The sequence below is a fragment of the Xenia sp. Carnegie-2017 genome, unplaced genomic scaffold, assembly GCF_021976095.1.
Source record: "Xenia sp. Carnegie-2017 unplaced genomic scaffold, XeniaSp_v1 HiC_scaffold_6, whole genome shotgun sequence".
NCBI lineage: Eukaryota > Metazoa > Cnidaria > Anthozoa > Malacalcyonacea > Xeniidae > Xenia > Xenia sp. Carnegie-2017.
In genome coordinates, this window is record NW_025813526.1 from 906,782 (window position 1) to 928,501 (window position 21,720).

At 34.4% G+C, this 21,720-nt stretch overlaps 1 protein-coding gene and 1 long non-coding RNA gene across 4 annotated transcripts in view; one reads left to right on the plus strand and one right to left on the minus strand.

Moving 5' to 3' along the window:
- The first annotated feature begins 275 nt into the window (after positions 1-275).
- The window catches only part of LOC124457691 (mucin-3A-like), a 31,704-nt gene continuing 10,259 nt past the window's right edge, over positions 276-21,720 (plus strand). For all 3 annotated transcript variants that reach the window (XM_047007894.1, XM_047007896.1, XM_047007895.1), the window contains exons 1-3: positions 276-555; positions 17,661-17,801; positions 18,003-21,352. In XM_047007894.1, coding sequence (XP_046863850.1) covers positions 393-555; positions 17,661-17,801; positions 18,003-21,352 — 3,654 coding nt within the window. In that variant the 5' untranslated portion in view covers positions 276-392. The remainder of the gene's footprint in view (positions 556-17,660; positions 17,802-18,002; positions 21,353-21,720) is intronic.
- On the minus strand, positions 3,215-3,795 carry LOC124457692. Its single transcript, XR_006952733.1, has 2 exons — positions 3,677-3,795; positions 3,215-3,475 (listed from the first exon to the last, which is right to left on the minus strand). It is a non-coding gene; the product is annotated as an uncharacterized LOC124457692 (long non-coding RNA).

The following is a 21,720-nucleotide window of genomic DNA, read 5'->3' on the forward strand; positions in this document are numbered from 1 at the left end:
TTATTCTAATATCTTTATAATGGTTTTCCGCAAATAGTTAATACTACATACACTCAGTTGTCATTCAATCGCCCGATAAATACGCTGTTCAGAACAATATGAAGAAGACTTATGTCAGTGTTGTACACGTGCAATGGACTGGATACCAATTTGCTATTATCTTGTTTGTCAAAAACTAATTAATTTTCAACACAAATACGTTTAATCCTCTCTGAATGAACGTGTTGGAGTTGCCATGACAATGAAGTATGTAATTTGTGTAGTGGTAGCAATGAATCAATCGCAATTTAAAACGCTAGAATTTTGCGAAAACATCTCGTGTTTGGCGGTGTTATGAGGAAAATGTGAGTTAGGTTTAAGACAATTTACCATCTGATTAAAAAAATTGAATTATGATCATGTTCAGCTTTGAAAAGAAACAAGGGCACGCTTTTAGCGATGTGAATGTCTTGGTATTTTATACGTTGACTAGCATGTGGTTCAATACGGCAATTTGTATGAATACAACTAGCTATTTTAACGCTTTCAACGCGACATCAGTAAATTTTATTAAAGGTAAGCGTTTTAATTCAATGAAGTTTTTTAGTGACATATGTGATTAAATTTTGAAGAATTATTACGCAACGAAGGCTATTTGTTGACATAGTTTATGTCAGCTTTGTGATCAAATGAATGGTCAGTGTAGCTGGCTTTGTTGTAGCGATGACTGTAGTGCTATGGCCTATGAAGCGTTATACATACATTTCTTTGTTATAATACAGCGTATTATAGTTCATTTATTTGTAGCCCACAGTATTCTGTTATAGATGCCAACAAGCTCACATATTAAAATCTATGTTGCAATAACCACTCAATATGTTCTGTAATACTGATTGTAATTATACTTTAGCAATAGTATTGCGACCTCGCGTGTCAATTATAGGACTTGTTACGTTGTTTTTTGATCACCGATGCACCTCTTTAAGAAAGCTAGAATTAGAGTAGGACCTGTTTCAAACGTCGAATATAATTCAGACAAATTTAATTCGCTGTTTAATTCGTCGTTAAGTCGTGTTGACGGTTGTTTATTTCAAACGACGAATTTAATCATGACGAGTAATAAGCAGTAAACATTAAACCCGTTCTCCACTTTATGATTTCGCCCACCGCTCTCGAAATTTTTCGCGGACTTTGGCAACAGCGAAAACGGCGTACAGGAAGATTTGATTTCCAATTATTACTGTTAGTTGTTTGCGTTTGCGCGAACATTTACAAATGCACAGAAAAACATGGCGGCCAGCAATAATGATATTGATAAAAATTGCCTTGTCTTATTGGCATTTAAACAAAAAGTACGTCAACAGCGTCTACGTTTTAAGACTTAAGTATAGAAAGCGTTTCTGGGTCCGGAAAACCTTTGCAGAACGAAAGGAGAAAGGTGGATTTCATCTTCGTAGAGGGTATTGACGCGCTATCTCAATTAGTGCTACCAAATGCGGTTCTTCAGACTCTTCAACCTCTGCTAAAAGTTCTTGCTGATCATTAGCATCAATACCTTCGACAATTTGTGTCATATTGTCGAAATATGCAATACTTATGGCCGCATGTTTATTCTCAAGTAGACCTGTGACACAGTATAGGCACAGAATAGATACATAACAGAAGCGCCACTCGATGTCGGAAACTTTGATGTTCGTGTCCCCTGTTTTGAGTTCTACAATCCGGGTATTTTAAATGGCGGCCATGTTTCCAGACAGATGAGTGCAGCCAGATCGTAATATAATATATAGTTCTACGGATGGGTTTTGGCAAATAAACCCAAATATTTCTATAGATTGGCCATTTTTTTTGTGTGGATACATTTAGCACATCAAGCTTTCAACAATTTATCCATTAATTCGACGTCCGTTTTGATAAATGAGGGCTTATTCGGAATATTTTCAAAGTAGATATGTATCTGACGAGATGTGTACTCGGTATATGGTTTGTCGTCAGTTTTAATTTTATCATATAAGAATTCTGCAGAGAATCTTGAAGATATTTGTTCTAACATTTGAAATCTCGGTCGTGGCTGAAACAAGTGACAAATCAAATTATCCTCCAGTTACTTTATATATTGCAAAGAACGTTTAGCAGGACATTCGAATCACCAAAATTGTCTACCCTGGTGTTTTAAAATATCAGAAGCGATGCTGCATGGCCACTATGAAGGTTGTCTGATGCCAAAATATTTTGTATTCATCACAGTTCTGACTAGTGAAGCTTGAATTACTTTTTGAGCAAGTTGGAACAGCAGCAGCATGTTGGTCCACAAATAGAGTGCTTGAATAGCAATTTGTAAAACATATACTGTCATATGGTCCACATGACCTAACTTTGTTATTTCTGCCTTTTTAAATTCAATCAGGAGATTATTTGTATATTTGACATAGACGCTTATTGATTATGTGAGAAGTGAACATAAAAAAGCTTCCTGAATGCTTTAGTGAATTGGATTGGTGTTGGCTTGGCACAGTTTCCCCCTGTTGTCAAATGCTTTAAAAAAGTTTTCTGGTGTATCTGTGTTTCACCTTTTGGTAAACAACTTACTGTGTAAAGTATTTGTTAATTTATTGTTAAAGCAGAAGCAGAACGACATATATTTAATAGTTTTAGTTACAAAAAGGGCGTTGATCTAAGCCATGCGGTGTAGAGCAGAACACAAGTCAAAATGTGAAAATTTTTAAATTAGCATACAATAAATAGTGCTTACTAGATCATGTGACTAGCACTATGATCAGATGTATAATACTTTGTTTAATACATATGTAATGTATCGTCATTCCTAACAGTATTAAGATTTAAATAATGGCATTAAGATTAACTATAACTGGTTTTTGTCAGAATAAGTTCTGTTTGTGACATGATTATTTACAATAAAAATTTTATTTTATTGAATGAAGTTTATGGATTTTAGCAAAAATTAATTGTTCAAGCCCTTTGTTGCAATAATTTCTCTCTGCTGGTTGATCAATGTGGTGAATCAGACATAATTCTAATCATTTTTCACATACAGTTGTTGGTCACAACTCACAAGTGAAGTTTAACCAAAGTGCTAAGCTGTAGGAGCTTGACAATATGCTTGACATAATGACAAAGTTGCTAATTTCATTGAAACAATTTATCAATAACCTCATTCTTTAAATAATTGCAATTTCATATATTGTTTATTAAAAGTAAGACAACAAAAACTATCTATTTGTAAGTTAATACAAATTTGACAGACATGATAGCCACAGGAACTCAATATACAATTACAAATAAAAACGTTCAATTACAATTATGCAGACAAGCTACATTGCAAATAAAAAGCCCCGATTCAAGCATCAAATATAAAAGTAGTTTAGTCCAAATTCTACACTATGAACGTCTTCATCTGAAGAACATTCTTTACGCACAGAAGGTCGTTTTATCGCTTCTAACAAATCCATTGACCATTCTAATAGGAAACACTTTACTAGAAAATACAGAAATGGATCACACTAAGTATATTTATTACCTTTGTATTAGTCCTAAATTATAAATTCTTAGGGTAATTGCCGTTCAATGTAAGAGACATTCTAAACATGGATCTCTCATACAATTCAAAGGCAAAGAAACTATAAAACCCGTAAAATTATATTTGACGAACGTATTTTACAACAAAACTGTTTCTCACCTCATATGCTTGGTATCCTATCCGATAGCATTAAAAATTTTGTCCATAAGTGAATCTACATTCGTCAAATTTTCGAAAAACAACTCTTCATAATATTAATCTCTATACATTCTGGCCAGTTTATCTGGCTGGAGTAATGGCAAACGCCAAAGATGCGCACTTAAGAACTGGGTACAAGTAGGGGACAGATTTTTCGCTGAGTGGCGCTTCTGTTACGTATCTTTTCTGTATCTATTCTGTTGTATAGTTATTATACAGTATGCTCACTCTCGCAAAAACTTGTCCTCGCTCATGTTAGCTCGCGCATGTTGGCCACCATTTTGTCAGTAAGGAAAGGAGAGTGAGAATATTAAGAATTGTAATACGGAAACGTGATTTTCCATTAAATCGGATATATTTATGCGTTATTATTCACCGATTGCAAACAGTTTGATAAAATAACTGATTTGAGGAAAGCAATGCGTAGTTTATATCAGTGTGGAGACTGCTAAATACAGAAAATTGCGACGAATCTCACCTGTTGTTGTCGGCCCTGTAGTACAATAGCTAACGGGATTTGTTGTAGCATTCCTCTCACAAAAGACGATAAGTTTCGTTTATGCTGAAAGCCTTTACAAGAAGATGAAACTTTTGTCGAATCAAAAGCATTCCTGCTTCCATCTAAACCTACCGGCTACTATGAACATTCATACATCTGGATAATTATTATAAATACTTGCTCTTGGTGTCATGCATGTAGCAGAGAATCTTCCCAATATTTTCCTCTTGAAAGGAGATTGTTTTTGATGAAAATGCATTCTAAAAAGTGGTATTGCACAAGTAAAAGTTAAAAGTCAATGTGCACATAGGTTTCCAATTCAAATTTAACTTGAGAAATAATGCCTTAAATGTGTGTATTTTGTTTCTTGTTCGAACGTTATTGTGTACGTGCAAGCGAAGCCGCAATCCAGCAGCGGTTTTTCGTCGTTACGTCACGGCGCAGTGATCGTTGTCAACATTGGAAAAAATATATTAGCAAAAGTAGAAATTGTGCATAAGCATATTCATAGATGCATTAGATTTTCTAAGTTTTCAAATTATTCTGCGCAATGAATACGGATTACACAAACGATTCCTCTAGTAATTATTCCGGAAGCTGTGTTTCAAACTACGAAGTAATGATTAACGATCAAAACATGATTCAACCATATGCTTATGAGACCATTAAAACAGACTCTAGCGACGAGCCTATGGACCACTCCGACGAAGTTGCCGTTGCAACATCGGCTGAATCCGTATCTGAACCCAACAGACTTCAGGATAAATTCTGGTAAATAGTATTATTTTACTCTTTTCTGCAATTTATAATGTCATTTTTGTTTTTATATGTTTTATCATACAAATTACGCTGCCGATTTATGTTACGAGTATATCGAATATCACATTACGCTTGAGTTTTCAACCTTTAAATATTATGTTATAAAATGATTCTTTAGTTGTTATTTACCTGAATAGGTGCACATGTAGCCATTGTCAAATTATGGATAGAGTGGAAGAATGTGTTTGTTGCAAAGATATTTCAGTTATTGTAACAATGGATGAAGACTCGATAGAATTTGACGAAGAATTTGAGGGCATAGATACTCCAGACTGTATTACAGATAATCCTGTTTTTCGAAACCTTTTTTTAAATTATTCGGTATTACGACTAGCATGGAGTGAGTACAAGCAATGCTATACCTCAAGAACTGAGGAAGGACCTGAACATAAGAGACAAAGACATGTGGCTTACAGGAAACTGGCTCGATGGTGTTGGAATGCATTGTGCAAGGAAATTAGAGTACCACTACCATCTTGTGCTTTTAGCTGTATTCGAGCACATTTCGCACCACCAGGTCTAAAAGAAGACTTTGTCTTTGAGGGTTTTAAATTTGCTGATGAATAATAATGGTAATGTAAATTATTATAGCCATGTTTAAAAGTATCGTGAATGATAAATTACTAATAAATAAAAATATAAATTGGATTTAGTAAATGAACAATAAATACTAATTATAATGGCCAAACCAAACTAATTCTTTATTTGTGCTATGTAAGGATTTTGGTGTACATAATTTAAAAGTGCTTTTGCTAATGAATTTGCATAGCAAGATAAAAAATTTTGCTACTTTACAATTAGAGCTTGGCTCTTGTTATTAATTATAAATATTGATATATACATAGATATTTTTGGGGACTATTTACCCGTTCATGATTTGTGTGCTTGTATAACACTTTCTTTCTTTCGCCTTTCTATAGATGCAATATTTCTTGGAATGTTTGCTGGTAAAGAAGTCTTGTTATGTATATTTTTTACATTAAAACAGCACACATCTTCTATCATACCTTGCACACACGAATTTTACTTACTCGCCATAATTGACTTGGCTACCCATTTTTTTCGTCCTTTTGGAAACACGATGATATTATATCGTTTTTCCCCTTGCTGCTTTCCATATTGAACTTTTGGTTGTTTTCTTCCAGTGTTTACATTGTGTTCAATGACTGCCAACTTGGTTCTTGCAGGCATACCTTTGTATGAAAAGTGAAGACGTTTGGGTAAATATTTTAGGAGAGGTTTGTGGTAAATCTCAAGTTCCCCAGTGTGGTAAAATTCTGTTAGCTTTTTTTAAGTGTTTTAATAGTTTTTTGTTGAATACTATTTCTTCTAAAGCAACATGAGCAGCAGAGCCATTTTCTAACCACTTTCTTTTTCTTTGTTTTTTTTCAGAAAGTCGACCAAGGGCACACTTATTAAAGTTTTTTCTTTCATTCCACTTGTGCTTATTGACAGCAAGATTTAATATGGAAACCCATTTTTCTGGCAGAAAATATGCATCTCCCTTGCAAAACTGAGCGCGCCACCATAGATGGTTGGATACAAACTGCACATTTGAGTAGGGGTTCATGTTTCTGGGCTTTTTTCCACAACTTTTCGGTGACCCATTTTGACAAATGCCACACATCAAACTGGTGGATTATTGAAGGATATTTTTTCTTCAACTCAGATGTGATTTGAACTTGACGATCAGTTGTCAATGACCTTATCTTCACATCTTGGTTGATGGGTTTGTTGAGAGACCTTTGACAACCTTCATTTTCCATGGCATTTGAAGAAGAAACCTTTAACACATGAACCAAAAGAAGTAAAAAATTTTTCCAGAACTTTCGTCCATTAAAAATTAAGTTCCATATTTGGCATTGTGCTCAGGACTGTCAGATCGTCCATCACAACATAAGTTAATTGCCTTATCTTCTTTTATTTTTTGCAATAAATTGTTTTGTTGCTTTTCATTGGTTGAATTTATGACTGGGAATACAATTTCATCTTGAACTTTATAGAATTGATCCTTATTCACAAAACTCAAATTAAATGCCATGGGAAATTGCTTCACTGGCTCAAAAGTTGTTAATTTTCTTGAATGATTCTTCTTCTTTTTCTTCCATTACTTCATTTTGGGCCATTATCATATCACATTGAACTTCTGCATGGACGAAAATGTTTTGGTTGCATTGTGTTTCAACACACTTCGGAAAATTGTGACATTAACATCAGTCGTATCCTCAATATGCTCAATATTGGAGGACTCTCTAGGCTTATTATCACACTGTTCTAACAAGCTCCACATTTCCTAAATAAAATAGATATTAAAACATTTAAGTATATAATCAAAGGACAATGAACTTTAAGATTTGTGAATCACAAAGTACAGTACCTGTTTGTCTTCCAATTTTTTGTCTTGTTTGGGCTCTATTGCTTGACAACTCACGTTCCGGTTTCCGTTTTACGAATGGAAATATAGACGGTAAACTACCAGGTTTTAGCGTCTTATTTGCTTTCATGTTGAATAGCTCTTTTAAGGAATTTGAAAACAATGAAGCGTAAAATGCCCGCTGCAAACGTAACATGAATTTGCTTTCAATAGGTTTCCGCATCGGACACGACTTCGCCACATTCTACCAACATTTTTATCATTTGGAAATCGGTGAAATGATATTTCCCTCCCTTTGGTTTTCTTCGAACAATTGTTACATCCTGGTACCATACAGTACGGCATTTTTACAAATGTAATCAAATATAGTGAGACAATTGCGCCTTTAAATCTGTGTTTGTATTGTGATTTGCATTTAAATATACCCGCCAAACCGCGCAGTGACGTAACGACGAAAAACTGCTTCTGGACTGCGGCTTTGCTTGCATATACACAATGGCGATCGAACAAGAGGCAAAAATACACGCACTTAAGGCATTATTTCTCGACTTAAATTTGACTTGGAAACCTTAGATTTTGCGAGAGAGGTAAGAACAATATACTCTTTCATATGAGTGAAAGTTGTGTCAAGGTCTGACTACTCCTTTACATCTTGTCATGACATTGTGGAACTCTAGTAATTTGACACTTTAAGTTTCACCATGAAAAAAGCGTTGCTAGTCTTACATCAACCATCATCAATCATTTATTGAAATGTTTACTGTCTATCATTAGATTATTGTTTTAATTGGTATTATCTTTGAGCAAAAATGGTGATATTATTGGCTTACAGAAAGACCATGGATATAGCTAAGATATTTCATTAATGGTAAAGTTTTGTCTTTAATTTAAGACATCATATCAGATTGAATTACATTATGCATAGAATATTTGAAAACTTATTTACCAATCATACGATATTTTTATAGGCCGTATTCTGTATCAAGAAAATGTGCTAAAAAATGATTTCTAAATGCCGACATTCATGACTACATAAAAATTTACAGAAAACTACTTATTTTTACTGACTGAATATGATTTAAGTTGTTTGCATCTCTTGAAATTGCAATCTTTGGTGTTTCAGTACTCCAAAGTTTCATAATATTCGTTTAAAGTTTTACCTGTCGCCATCTTGTTTCATTTGTGAAACTGCTGACAATATAGCAAAAATTGCGGGTGCACTGTTACATGATAGCAACTACTATCATGTAATATCATTAATAAACTATTATTATTATTATATTATATTACTAAGCATTCCATATTTTTATATTTTAACTTTAAAATCCATTTTGCAATGTCGTTACTAATTAGGACATTATCTAGAAGCTTGCTTGCATGCGCTAGAAGCTTGCTTACATGCGTAAACATATTTTAGAACCGCAACCGCATTTTTTGTTATTGTGGTTAACTATATCTTGCTGTAACATACTGTATTGCGTATGGGATGTAGGTCACAAAACCACAATACTTCCCATTAGATATTATATGTATATATGAGTAGTTTACACCACTGAGTACAACCTACGAGGACAACCTACGAGCACAAGCTACGAGGAGACAAACTTAGTAGGCATAGCCTGCCGAAGTAGGTTGACAAGCTACAATCTATCTATTTTGGCTTTTGTGCCATAACTATCTTTTGGCTTTTGTGCCTATAATCTATTTGGAAAACTATTGTGAGTCATTGTTGGACTCACGAACGCTCAAGAATAAAGACTCACGGTTGTACTCAGACAGAGGAGATAAGTTTTACTCTTATTGATATTATTATTAAGACACTTATCTACTTCAACATTTACGCGTTGATTAATAATTTGTTTGAAAAATATAACTGGTTCACACTATCTTTGTTGCGTGTGGAAATAGAACCAAAATTAATAGTTATTCTTTCGGGACCACGCACTTAACTTGCACAATGATCAAAACAACAAAAGGCGGGCTTGTGGGGATGTGTAATCCATTTTAAAGGTGAAAATGTGCCATTGACTGATTTTACCCGAGACATCTTTGAAAAAAGTTTTACATTGTCACGAGCTTTGGTTACTATACAATGGTGAGCAGAAAGACATCGCTGAAAAGTACAAAATTTTATGAAAACAATTCAGCCCATGAAAAGTCCTTTGGCTGAGTACCGTGGAGAGTTAAAGTACCATAGAAATTGCTATGCAAAGTTCACCAATGTCGGCCTGAATAGACGGGCTGAAAAAAGAATGAGCAAAAAGTTTAAAGCTTCAGCAGCCACTGTCAATAAAAACTATATACAAGAAAATAAGTCGACAGATGTAAATGAGCCTCACACGAAACTGCTACGATCATCCTCGTTTTGTCATGACAGTTCTAAACCTCCAATCAGAACTAAAGCAGTTTTCCATCAATATGCATAATATGCAGGCAAGAAAAGCCCTTCGTCACTCAATCGGTAAATAATGTAACAAATAAACCAATATTTTACAGGTATTCCAATACCTGTTTTGTAACAGCGTAATGTGCTGTACTTAATCTACCTACAATATGATTTTACCTTTGTTGTCTTACTGATGGTGAGGAATGTGCAATTACAATTTTTCTTTCAGGAAACTAGAAAACGAGTTCTAGTCAAACTAGTTACCGCAGAAACGAAAGATGCCGGAAAAATACGTGAAGCTGCAACCAGGAAAGAGGACCGAACAATTCTGGTCCACATATTAGACAAGGAATGTAATGCTCTGGAAGTAAAGTATCATAGTAAATGCTACAAAAGCTACACGTCATTTCTTTAAAATACTACTTGTGCAAAAAAGTCAAATGAATATAGTTCTGGTCGCAGATGCTTATATGAAGAGTCATTCGTAGATTTTAGCAAATTTATCAAGAAAGCAATCATAGAAAATCATGGAATCTATTACATGAATGTTCTTAAAGTGCTTATATTACGAATTTTAGCCCCCCTTTTTTATGAGCTTAATTGAAAATTTGGATTATTTGAAGAACTATGACATGTCGCTGGACTTAAACAGATAAATATAAGTTCCTTAATTTTGCCTCCAAAGTCGGGTACTATTTGCGAATTTTTTACGACGCCATATTGATACTTGTGACGTAGATAGTTGAACACGTCTGTTTCCGTCAATATAATATTATATTATAGGAGGTGATTTTGTTGTCGTTTTTCTTGTCTTAAAAAAAAAAATAATGACAGTATTTTCAATAAAATATTAAAAAACAAGTTTTCCGGAAAGTATGGCCTCAAATCAGTGCTCAGATAATTCGAATTCGATGTCTGAATGCGTATCTGATTCGAGCTCGGAATCCATAAGTTATGTCGGGCATTTAAACGACTTCGCATATGACGATGAACCGCTCGCAGGAGATGGTGATGAAGTGCATACTCCAGATGATCCCGATGGAATTCTCCCTGCGACATTAGAACAACGAAGTAATGGCGTAATTCCACTCGGTGAATGGTAAGTTGTTGTTTTCTCCTGTTTGTAATATACATAAAGTTACTTTATAAACCACAATGCTCCTACGTTTCAGGTGTAATTGTCAATGCTGTCATAACGATTTGTTAGAAGGCGCATTAGAGTACAGATGCTGTAAGGAAATAGGAGCAGCTTTGCAGAAAATGACATTCGATGGCAGCATTGAGAAAATATCATGCATAACACAGTATGCCAAATTTGGGCCTTTATTTCATGAGGCTGTCCTTGAAAACGTCGGGCCACTATTGAGAGATAGCAATGGACATGCTTATCGCCGCCATGCGTCACAATCATTAAATATGTAAGATTGTAAATTGTATGAGAAACAATGTTATCATCAACATTGTTTCATCAACAATAATTAGTCCAACTTTTTTATTTACTTCAGGTACTTGAGAGCTGTGGCATACAGATGGTTGATGCGATGGTTTTGTGGGTCTATGGGATGGGAGAATACTCGGCCTTTACCTGCTTTTGTTTACCACTTTATTCGGAAAGCATATCCAAGTGGTAACACAAAAGGTTACATACCATCAGAGGGCGATGATGGAATAGTCTTTTAACTTGTGCACTGTAGAGACTGTTGACCTTCTTTGCTGAGTTTGGAATGGTCAGGAAATGTGCCTAGATGAAAACCAAATAGGAGGTACATGGATGCACTATATAAGTTGACATGCAGTTTAATGGTTTGAAACAAGAGTAAACAATAAAAACAAATTGGTGCAACTACTGAGAGGTTAAGCTGAAAGAATTAAATGAAAGAAAATCTTTTCTTCAATGTCAGTCTGGGAAAAAAGACAAAAGAAAAAATATATTGAATTAAATCATAGCATAAATGTAAAAATGGAAAATAGCAAGCCGTTCAAATGGCGAATCGTTTGCTTCCCCAGTGCATACTTCAACATGCTCAGCTCCATCACTAGTAGATGGTACTTCCTCATTGAGAGAACATGTTTCCTTCAGCGAGGGCTTATGGAGAGTATGTCGAATAATCAACAAAACTTATATCGAATTTACATATGACAAAAGAAAAATTAACATAAACAAGCGTAAACTTACTTGTCTTCGCTTTCGATCGGTTATTTCGTCCTGTAATGGTTCAGGAATCCCAACCACGTCAATGGTTGGGATAGCATCTTTCTTCAACCTTCTTTTGAGCTTGACTTGCACGCTCAAATTAAGGTCAAAACAAGAATCTTCGAAATGCGCAGAACACAGACACGAGGTAGAGGAAGCATCAAAACCCGGTCTATGTTTACGCACAAAATTTACCCATTTTCTATGTCTTTGCGGCTCTGTTTCTTTTTTAGGAAACAGATGCATCGATATTCCTTCGGTTTTTGAGTCATTGGCGCAACTAATTTGATTGGGTCCGCCAGCAACACAGCGTTTTCCTCCGCGTTTCTTATTAAGATTACTAGTAGAATACGCCATGTTGATATATGTGTTCAACTTTCTACGTCACAAGTCATTAGCATACCGATCAAAAAGTTCGCAAAAAAATGCTGAAAATCGTGACTTTGAATGTTCGTAAAATCACTTTCACCAATCCAATTTCAATTATAATTGCAGATTTAAAATCACTGAAACAAGGTCTTTCAATTTAGCTAATAAAAAAGGGGGCTAAAATTCGTAATATAAACACTTTAAAGATAAGTTTGCAATCGCACATTAATGTTCAACCTTCTGTGAGCCATGGATGGCACATGAAAAATGTTCAGTTAGAGATTCTTTGAATGACAGGACCTTCTGCTCCAGATACACTTATTGAGTGCGTGACATGCAAGTGTAAAGCTGGTTGCAAGAATCTTCGATGCTCGTGCGTGAAGTCTGGTTTGCAATGTACTGACATTTGCGGTTGTTCTGACTGCAGTAACTACGCCTCTGAAGATGACGGCCCAATAAAAGAGCCGGATGAGTGCGATGATAGCGATTACGATGATACCGACGATACACATGAAAACTTTATAAACGATTTCAATGAAATGTTCTATTAAGAATGCACTGCTCAGCAGTGTGTACAGCAGGAGCTAGATGGCGACCAAAGGCTTCTGAGTACGCAATCTCATGTGCAAATTTATTATCGTTATATTATTTACACAAAAAGATGAAGGACTCTTTCGCAACTCAATTTCAAGAATTGTTTTTTCATTTTTTAGTCTTTTTGTCCATCAAGCAGCTATGGAAGATTAATAGCTAAACATATCATTTCAAATTAACTTAGATAGATTTTTCCTTAATCATTATTTAGCACCGTTTTTTGAATATGAGCCAGCAAATTTAGCGAATTTCACACAAAACAATATGGCGGATTTAGAAAATAAATGTCGAATTTTTGATGGCTCTAGCTCTCTTGATTGCAAGTTTTCGGGGTGTAAACAGGCAGATTTATATTAAGTGAGTACATATCAGTACATCTATGTTGTTTTTACTTAGTCATGAATTTCTGCATCTCAACCTGAACAATAATCCACCATAGAATTCAGCCTATTATAGTGTTATGGTGTAAAATGACAAGTCAAAGCTGATTTTGACGACTCGAAAATTTTGTCATCGTTCTCTAAAACATATGAACTAATTATCCACGACAGTCTTTTCAACTCCAAGCTTAAAGTGTATATTAAGCCTTTCCAAATTTGCGGTATTTTTAAAGTTTAGATTTTGGAAAATATGATTTCGAAGAAAATTTTGCGAAAAATATTAATATTGAAGTTTTTTTGCGGTTTGAAGTTGCTTGTTTTTGAGAAAGTTCTACGCCTTTGAGAAGGCTTAAGATGAGAGGCTTGTGACGTCATTTAAGGAACGTATAAAGGTGCTGCATACAAAACAACATAGCGTGAAATAGCAACTCTTTATATGTTACGTTGTAATTAATATAAAAATTGTATTAAACATGTCGACATCCGATTCTGAGTAAAGCACAGCAACAACAGCGGAAAATATTGACTTAAACAGGCGTGAATTCAATTTAGAAGACAAAGATCATTCGTCATTAAGTGCGCTCCCCAAACCGATGGTGATTTTGAGTACGGCCAAGCTGCAGCGTATGAACACGAACCACTTGCTGATGATGAGTGGTTAGAAAATCATAAGAGAGGGAGAAGAAGAAAAACGTCAAACAGAAGAGCTCGAACGCAGAATGCAAAATGAAGTTTCTCTTGATACTTGGAAAGAAAATTTGGAAAATTTGTTTATTTATTTTTCCGAAGCTTTTTACAGATAACGTTCTTAGGTGCAATTGTGGTAACTGTCGTGTTCCTTTCTTGGTTGATCCAAAAGAATGTAGATGTTGCAACAAAATTACCAATTTCAAGATAGAAATGCACGATCATATGGTGATTTACCAAAGACGAGATGGAGTTAGATATCATAATTGATTCTTTGAGCAAAGGCTTGTTACAATTAATAGTTAATGTTTCTGACTGGGTTTTTAAGATGCACACTTGCAAAAATTGTATTTTATGGACTCCTGCCTGTTTTAATGGGCCTTGTGTATTATGCCTTTTCAGGTGTTATCGAGTTGTTCCATATAGACGATTAACCTAACAACTTTTAATTTAAAAAATATGAACACTTAACAGTGTTTGAAAAGGACAATTTATAAAATAACATAACGTTACATATCATTTTAGCTGTTTGGTGCATAAGCCCAGCGAGTAGGGATACAGTCTGGTCTTGAATGATTTTAGCCACTCTTGATGTATTGCATCTTCGATTCACACTTATTCTTGTTATACAAAACATACAACAATTAAATAGCCAACTCCTTTTCTTTATGTTCTTTCCTTGCAGTCATTTCATACTTCACCGAATCATAAGTAACTATGCTCATACCACCAGCTCCTAACAGAAGTGGCTACGTTTTGTTTTTGGACAGTTAAATATATAAGTTTTGGGAACATGTACAGCTGGCATGCTTTGTCTTGTTGTTTTTTTTGCGATAGCTTCAATTTTTGATTGCTCTTCTAACAAGGAATTTAATGGCAATGGAGTCATTAGTAAAAGATCATCTTTGGCTTCTTTCAATGTTTCTTCATCAATGAGTTCAGACCACAACACATGATATATATCTTCAACATACCCTGGTGGAACAATGTGCAAATTATTCAAAATTTTATTTTATAATAATCATTTTTATTGTGGCTTTGACTATCATGGCATTTAATTAACTTCTTGATTATACTTGTAAAAATTGCTATTAAAGTGAGTTACTGCAAGGATATGCCTTCATGAAAAATAAAAGTGCATGCAATTTGTTGAAACAGTTTAAATTGGCACAAAGGAATAAAAACTATAATGACACATAGGTGTTTCATTGAACATGTTTCATAGAATACCGGCAGAACATTACATTCCAAGAAAAACGTAGCTTATCTTTTTGGGTGCAAACTGCATAAGAACTGAGTGAGGTCTCTCTAATGCACTTGTTTGAGACATCGGAGAAGTATTCATGATTCCAGCAATCAACCTTGGTTTATTTAAAGTTGCATACATCTTATTGTGTGCTATAGAATCTGAAGACAAGGCAATAAGAAATTATTACATAAAGTAGTAGGTAATACCTGGATAATACTCTCTCATATATTTGGCAATTTGTATGTGCCTGTCAGTGATTAATGTCGAAATTGGAATAATGCAAGACTTAAGAAAATCCCATGATTTTTTAGATCCCTCAAACTACATACCAGTGCTATTTCCAACTTCATTTCTTCACAAATTAGCAAATAGGTAAATACTTTTAAAGAAAAAAAACGCATATTTCAAAGAAATATACCTGCACAAGAGAAAAACTAATGATTTGAGGTACTGTGCAACAGAATGTTGTATATGGACAGTATCTAGCACTGTGTTCCATGGAATCGTGTCTTCCATTCCCAGCAATTGCAATAGGTTGTATACATGCCATTACTTTCTCCATCAAACTCACTTAGTATTTTTTCCAGTAGATCACCAATGCATGATACAGTTTTTCCTAAACAAAATTTTAACAAGACATTCAAACTCTTCATTTGTTTGTAGTAATTTGTTTACAAATTTCTTATATACCATCAGATAAGTCTTATTTGCACGCTGGCGAGAGAAGTATATTCTGATCACCTTTTTGTCAGAGTTTTCAACAGTGTAAATACCAAATGCCAATAGCAAATTTCCAGCAGGAATGGAAGTCCCAGTCATGACTGGTTGACTATTCCATGTTATGTCTGCTCCACATTTTTGATTGGAACAACTAACTTTCACTTTTGCCATTGAACCATTTTGCAATATCTCAATAAGAACATCATCTGATTTGCAAATTGGACAGAATTTAAAAAGTGCAAGCAGTTGGGTGAAAAACACTATAAATTTTTTCTCTGTTCTTAAGTTGTGTGTTTGTTTAACCATTTTAAAATGACAAACAAACTCAATTTATGAAATTCAATAGTAGCTATCAATAAGTGCAATTACATACCGGCACACATAATTTGTTAGTGATTGTGATTAAATAGCTGTTTAACTTTGATTTTTTAACAATCACTACTATTTTAACATTGCCATGATGATTGATAAATTAAAGTTATCATCCAAAAATTTTTCACGTTTTAAATGTTTTTGGCTGCACTGATTCAGAGTCGACATCCATGTCACTATATGTACATAACTCTTCTGTCTCAGGCTTATTACTTTGTTCAACACCAAGACAACTCTCTGAGTCTGAGTCACCAGTGATCATTTGGATCCAAAATCTCCTCAGCTAGACAACTATCAAGATCAACCACTTTGCTACAAGTTGATGCTTCTTCATTGCTGCTGTTGTTGTCATACTCATATATCAAATAGGATACTTCAGGATTGCAGCTACGCAAGGTTGATTAAGTCCATATTTCTTGGTAATTAACTTTAATAGTTTTCCAGAGGTGTATGCTGCCTTAGTTAGTAGTATTATAGAAATTAAGGTTATTAAACATGGCTGGTCCTATTACGTTGATATATCTTCTCCTGACCTAAAATCATACATGAAATAAAATTAACAGGCGTATTATCTTAAATAACAATTGCCAACTGCGAGCATATCCATATTAGAACTATTTGCATACGTTTTGCTATATTGAAGGTTATGTTTTGCCCCACCATAAGTTTCTGTAACGACGTTTCTCTTTTTCGAGTTTTAGACAATTTTGGTATTGAAATTCGTATTGCATAGCTACTTTCTAAATTAGAGACATCATAAGTACATATAAAAAACGATAATTAATGTTAACCTTTACAGCATTGGCGTAATGATCGTATAGGTTTGCCTTCTCTAATACAGGCTCATCACAAGCTGTTTCTTCTGTTTGCTCTTGAGGTTCGCTACTGTACTAGGAATATTTTCTGATTAAATCTCACTTTTATAATCAGATATCCACTTGCTTTTTATTCAAAATGTAATATACTTATGAAATATGTCCTCACACAGATTCCAAGTAAAATGCAGATAAGATTCCTGGCGTATTCACAATTCACGTTAGAACAACCAAAAACTACACATCGATCTGGCATTTTTGTGTTTGTTTACGTGCATAAACAGTGTAAGTTGTTCTGGCGGTCAGTCTGCGCTCCTTAAATGACGTCACAATTCTCATGCTGCGGATTAGAGCTATTGATATTTTTTACAACACGTTGAAATTCTCGTTTTATTCGCATCTTTGCTAAAAAATAGCTCACAAACCAAAAACGTTATTCACATTCTGTAAACGACATTTGTATTATTTGTCCAAATTAACGTTTCAGGACCTTATTTGTCATCAGACATTGGATCTCATAACTTGGAAACCTCCATAGGATACCAACCTAAAAGCAAATCAACTCGCACATTACATGTATTTCTACCGTCACTTACACCATCATACACCTTGAGTTCCTCTTCTCAAGGTATGTCATTTTTTTCTTTGCTAGTTACAACTAACTGAACAGAAAGCGTTATGTGTTTGTCAATTCGTGCATGTCAATCAAGGGTGTTTGAATTTCAAACATGACATAAGTCTATAAATCTTGACAAAATATTTTACGAACATGTTTTTTTGCAGCCATTATGACCTGTTAATGAAATTACTTTTTTAAATGCAATTTCAGAAACTTTAATAACGATGCAGGCTAAGTTGATATCGTTACCAATGAAAATCTCAACCACAACTATCCAAGAATCAGTATTTTCCTCATTTGACCTACACAGATTCCAAACGCCGTCAATGAATCGCTCAAGAAAGAATTTAAGTCGATTTTTATCATCTTACAAAAGTATTTTGGCTTCAGAGAGTGTTTTATCTTTAACTGAATCACGTATGACAAAAGCAATCTTTATGACGTCACATATTAGACCATCAGATGTCCAAAACATCCACTCTAACACTATTGTATCAATATCGCAGTCACTAAATGAAAGATCAAATTTGCTTGTTAGGTCCATCTCCATATATTCCAATTCTTTGGACAAAAGTAATATAAGCAAAATGCAGAAACCAGAAAGCTTAACTACGTCAAATTTTTTTCAAGAAGTATCAAAAGTGGAGATATATACACAATCGCTAGGTTTGAGCTCTAGTGAAATGACTTTCATGCGACACATGACGCCCAATGATATACTCATGCATTTGACTACTGTCTCGGAAACATTTCTATCAAAAAATTCCTTAATGCCAACAACCTTTCGTAATAAAATTTTGAAAACTTCGTCAAAATTAATCACCACAACAAGGAACACACCATTACTGTTCTCTTCTTTCTTCAGGAAAAACTCGTCAGTGCTGAACAAACTACATAATTTGAAAAATAATTTTGTGAGAACAATGGACACTTTGCTTGCAACGATGTTTGCGACTTCAATATTTTTAAACAACACTTCAAGTTTGACCCGCTCCAAAAAAGTGTCGTCTGTAAACTTTTCAACTTGGAGCATTATTCCGGGAAGAATGGATGAAACTACTTTTCAAAAACTGTTACCTAACATTTCTGAGTCCATCATGGAAATAAACTCTGCTGAAAAAGAAACTGCATCGAAACTCAGTCAAGTTCAAAGAACTACGGTAACATTGGCAAGAATCTCTGCTAAGTCAATTTCACAAAATGTAAGAATTTTTCCATCCACGGCACTTCGAAAAATTACTTTTTCTCTTCATGCAAGAAGATCGTTTCTTATTTCCCAGATCAGTACAATGTTTTTAAGCTCAAAAACGTCAACGGTTGATGGCAGCATTACACTTTTACAAACCTTTACCAGCTCTAATGCTGGCAACTTGACTTTTCGTCCAAGCCAATCAAATGATAACGTATTTTTGTCCACGTCAAATATTATCAATTTAGCGGCCATGTTATTATCGCAAAAAAGAATTTTTTTCAGAACATCAGAAATCAACTCCAAATTTGCAACAATAAATACATCTTCAAGCATGCCGAAAAATATTTTATCGCCGCCATTTACTCCATCTATTTCTTTGCCCTCAAGTTCCACTAATTCTTTTGTTTCCTTTACAAAGCATAACAGAAGATCCATTATGGCCAATACTACTTATGGTGAAGCTTCACGTGATACATCGTCTGTAAATGAAAACGAGATCATTTTAAAGTCTATAACAAACAAACATCCGATTTCGTCAATTGCAAGATCATTGAGAGCTTTAGACATCAGTAACTCTTCAACATCACAAAAAATCACAATTTCTCTGAATACGCCTAAGTTGATAGTTTCTTCGCCAGATGCTTACATCACAACCCAGTTGGGCCGAAAAATATCAAATTTATCAAGTTTATCAAGTGAATCGAGTGACATAACTGCAACATCGTTAATGAAAACAAAATTACCCTTACATTCCCTGTCATCATTAATAACCAGGTTGAGATTTACAGCAAAATTTAAAAGTACTGGCGTTCTGAACACATTTAAAATACAGACATCGAGCCCATCATCATCACACTTGTTGTCTTACAAGAGAAAATCGACGATAATGAAATGGGAAAGTACCAAATTCATTTCACTCATCACATATCCTAATGCAACTGATGAAACTAAAATGAGAGAACGCCAATTTACGCCAACAATTTACAAAGAACCTATCTCGTCTGACTCAAGAGTTTACATGACGTCATCATTTATTACAAGAGGATCATTATTTCCACTTGAAAGCTCCACATTATATGTTTCAAGTAAAGTTAGTTCACAATTAAATTTTTCATTTTTATCTCAAAATCTTCCTTCCATCCACTCTTCTTTAACATTACAACTGTTGGCTTTATCCTCTAGCATAATTTCAAAATCTGGTTTGAAAAAATCGCTTGACGTCACCTCCAGGTTATCAAAATATTCAGCATTAAACTTAACCAAAACTTCGAGAACATTTTTGCCCATATCTATGCCTACTGTAATGTCCTCAGGCTCAAATTCATCTCGTACTTCTTCCACAAAACATAGTAGAGGTTCGACTGTGAACAAAAAACTATCGGGATTTTCGGCATTTTCTGATGAGTCAACACGTAGCACGTCATCTTTGCACATAAGTGGAGTGAATTCACTTTTTAGGTCCTCTTTAGAAAAAGGAAATGCTCTTACAGCTAAAACCCAATGTATTTCCCCATCAAAAACTTTGGCCATGAGCAAATCATTAATTTTGCACAGAGTTTTAGTTTCTTCCTCAGCTGCAAACATCAAAACCAATTTGATAAACAAAACTTCCAGTTTATCGAAAAAAATGGCTGACGAAAATGTAAAATCAACAGCCTCAACGCCCAATACTGAAGGATTTTTGTTGAGCTATTTGTCCCATAGAAGTAGTATTAGATCGAAAAATACACCATTAAATATAAACAGAACTTCATTTGCACAACGACTGCCGTTTTTCTTATCAAAGACAATATCAACAACAGTGAAAACAAGAAAATCCAGCTTAATACATGCAACATACTCGGTTGAGGTTGCATCGACGCTGCCTTTAAAAAAGTCTGTGGTGAGACTTGTGACATCTGTTATATCCATAAAGTCAATCTCGACTTACTCAACTCATTTTACGGTATCAAATTTTGATGATAAAAGATCCTCGAGGGCATTTGAAGCGTATATATCAGCTGTTTCAAACATGCTGAGTCAACATTCATCATTTTCATCGTCCAGTTTTTCTTCCTCCGTCACTTCTTCAGACGTACAAATTTCAAGGACATCATTGAATATATTTTTCAATTCAAGTCTTCGGTTTACAGTACGCGTTTTTCTTCTTATTCCTACAACGGTTAACACACAAGATATTATGTTTCTTCGTGATCTTCGAAGTAAATTGGAAAGATTATATAACTTAGGCGATTTAAAGGGTTTTTCCTCTAGAAAACGACGCAATACATTGCAGGATGTAAGGTCCGGAGAGTTTAAAACAATTAACAATGACGCTGGTCAAAGATTGCGATTAAAAAGACAGAATGAAACACGATTCAGAGTGGAGGTAAATAATAGATTCTGAAAAATAATCATTACTATTAATTTAAAAAACATAATTATTACATAATGAAAAAAGAACTAAAATGAAAATGCTGTTAAGAAATTAATTTTACGTTTTGCAAAAAACTGCAACACCTTTTATCTATATGTTTTACTGTAATTCCCCCTGAACAGAATTGATAAGCCCATTCCACTTGTAACAACAACCAATAACGAGTTGGAAATGCAATAATTATGGTTTTTAAAGTGCAAATACATCACTATAATATCACAATTTTTGTGAAACATGAAAAATAGAAACTATTATTAGATATACAACTATTGAAAAACTTGCTTAATGCACGGATATATGTTTCTTGTTTTCGTTTGGGA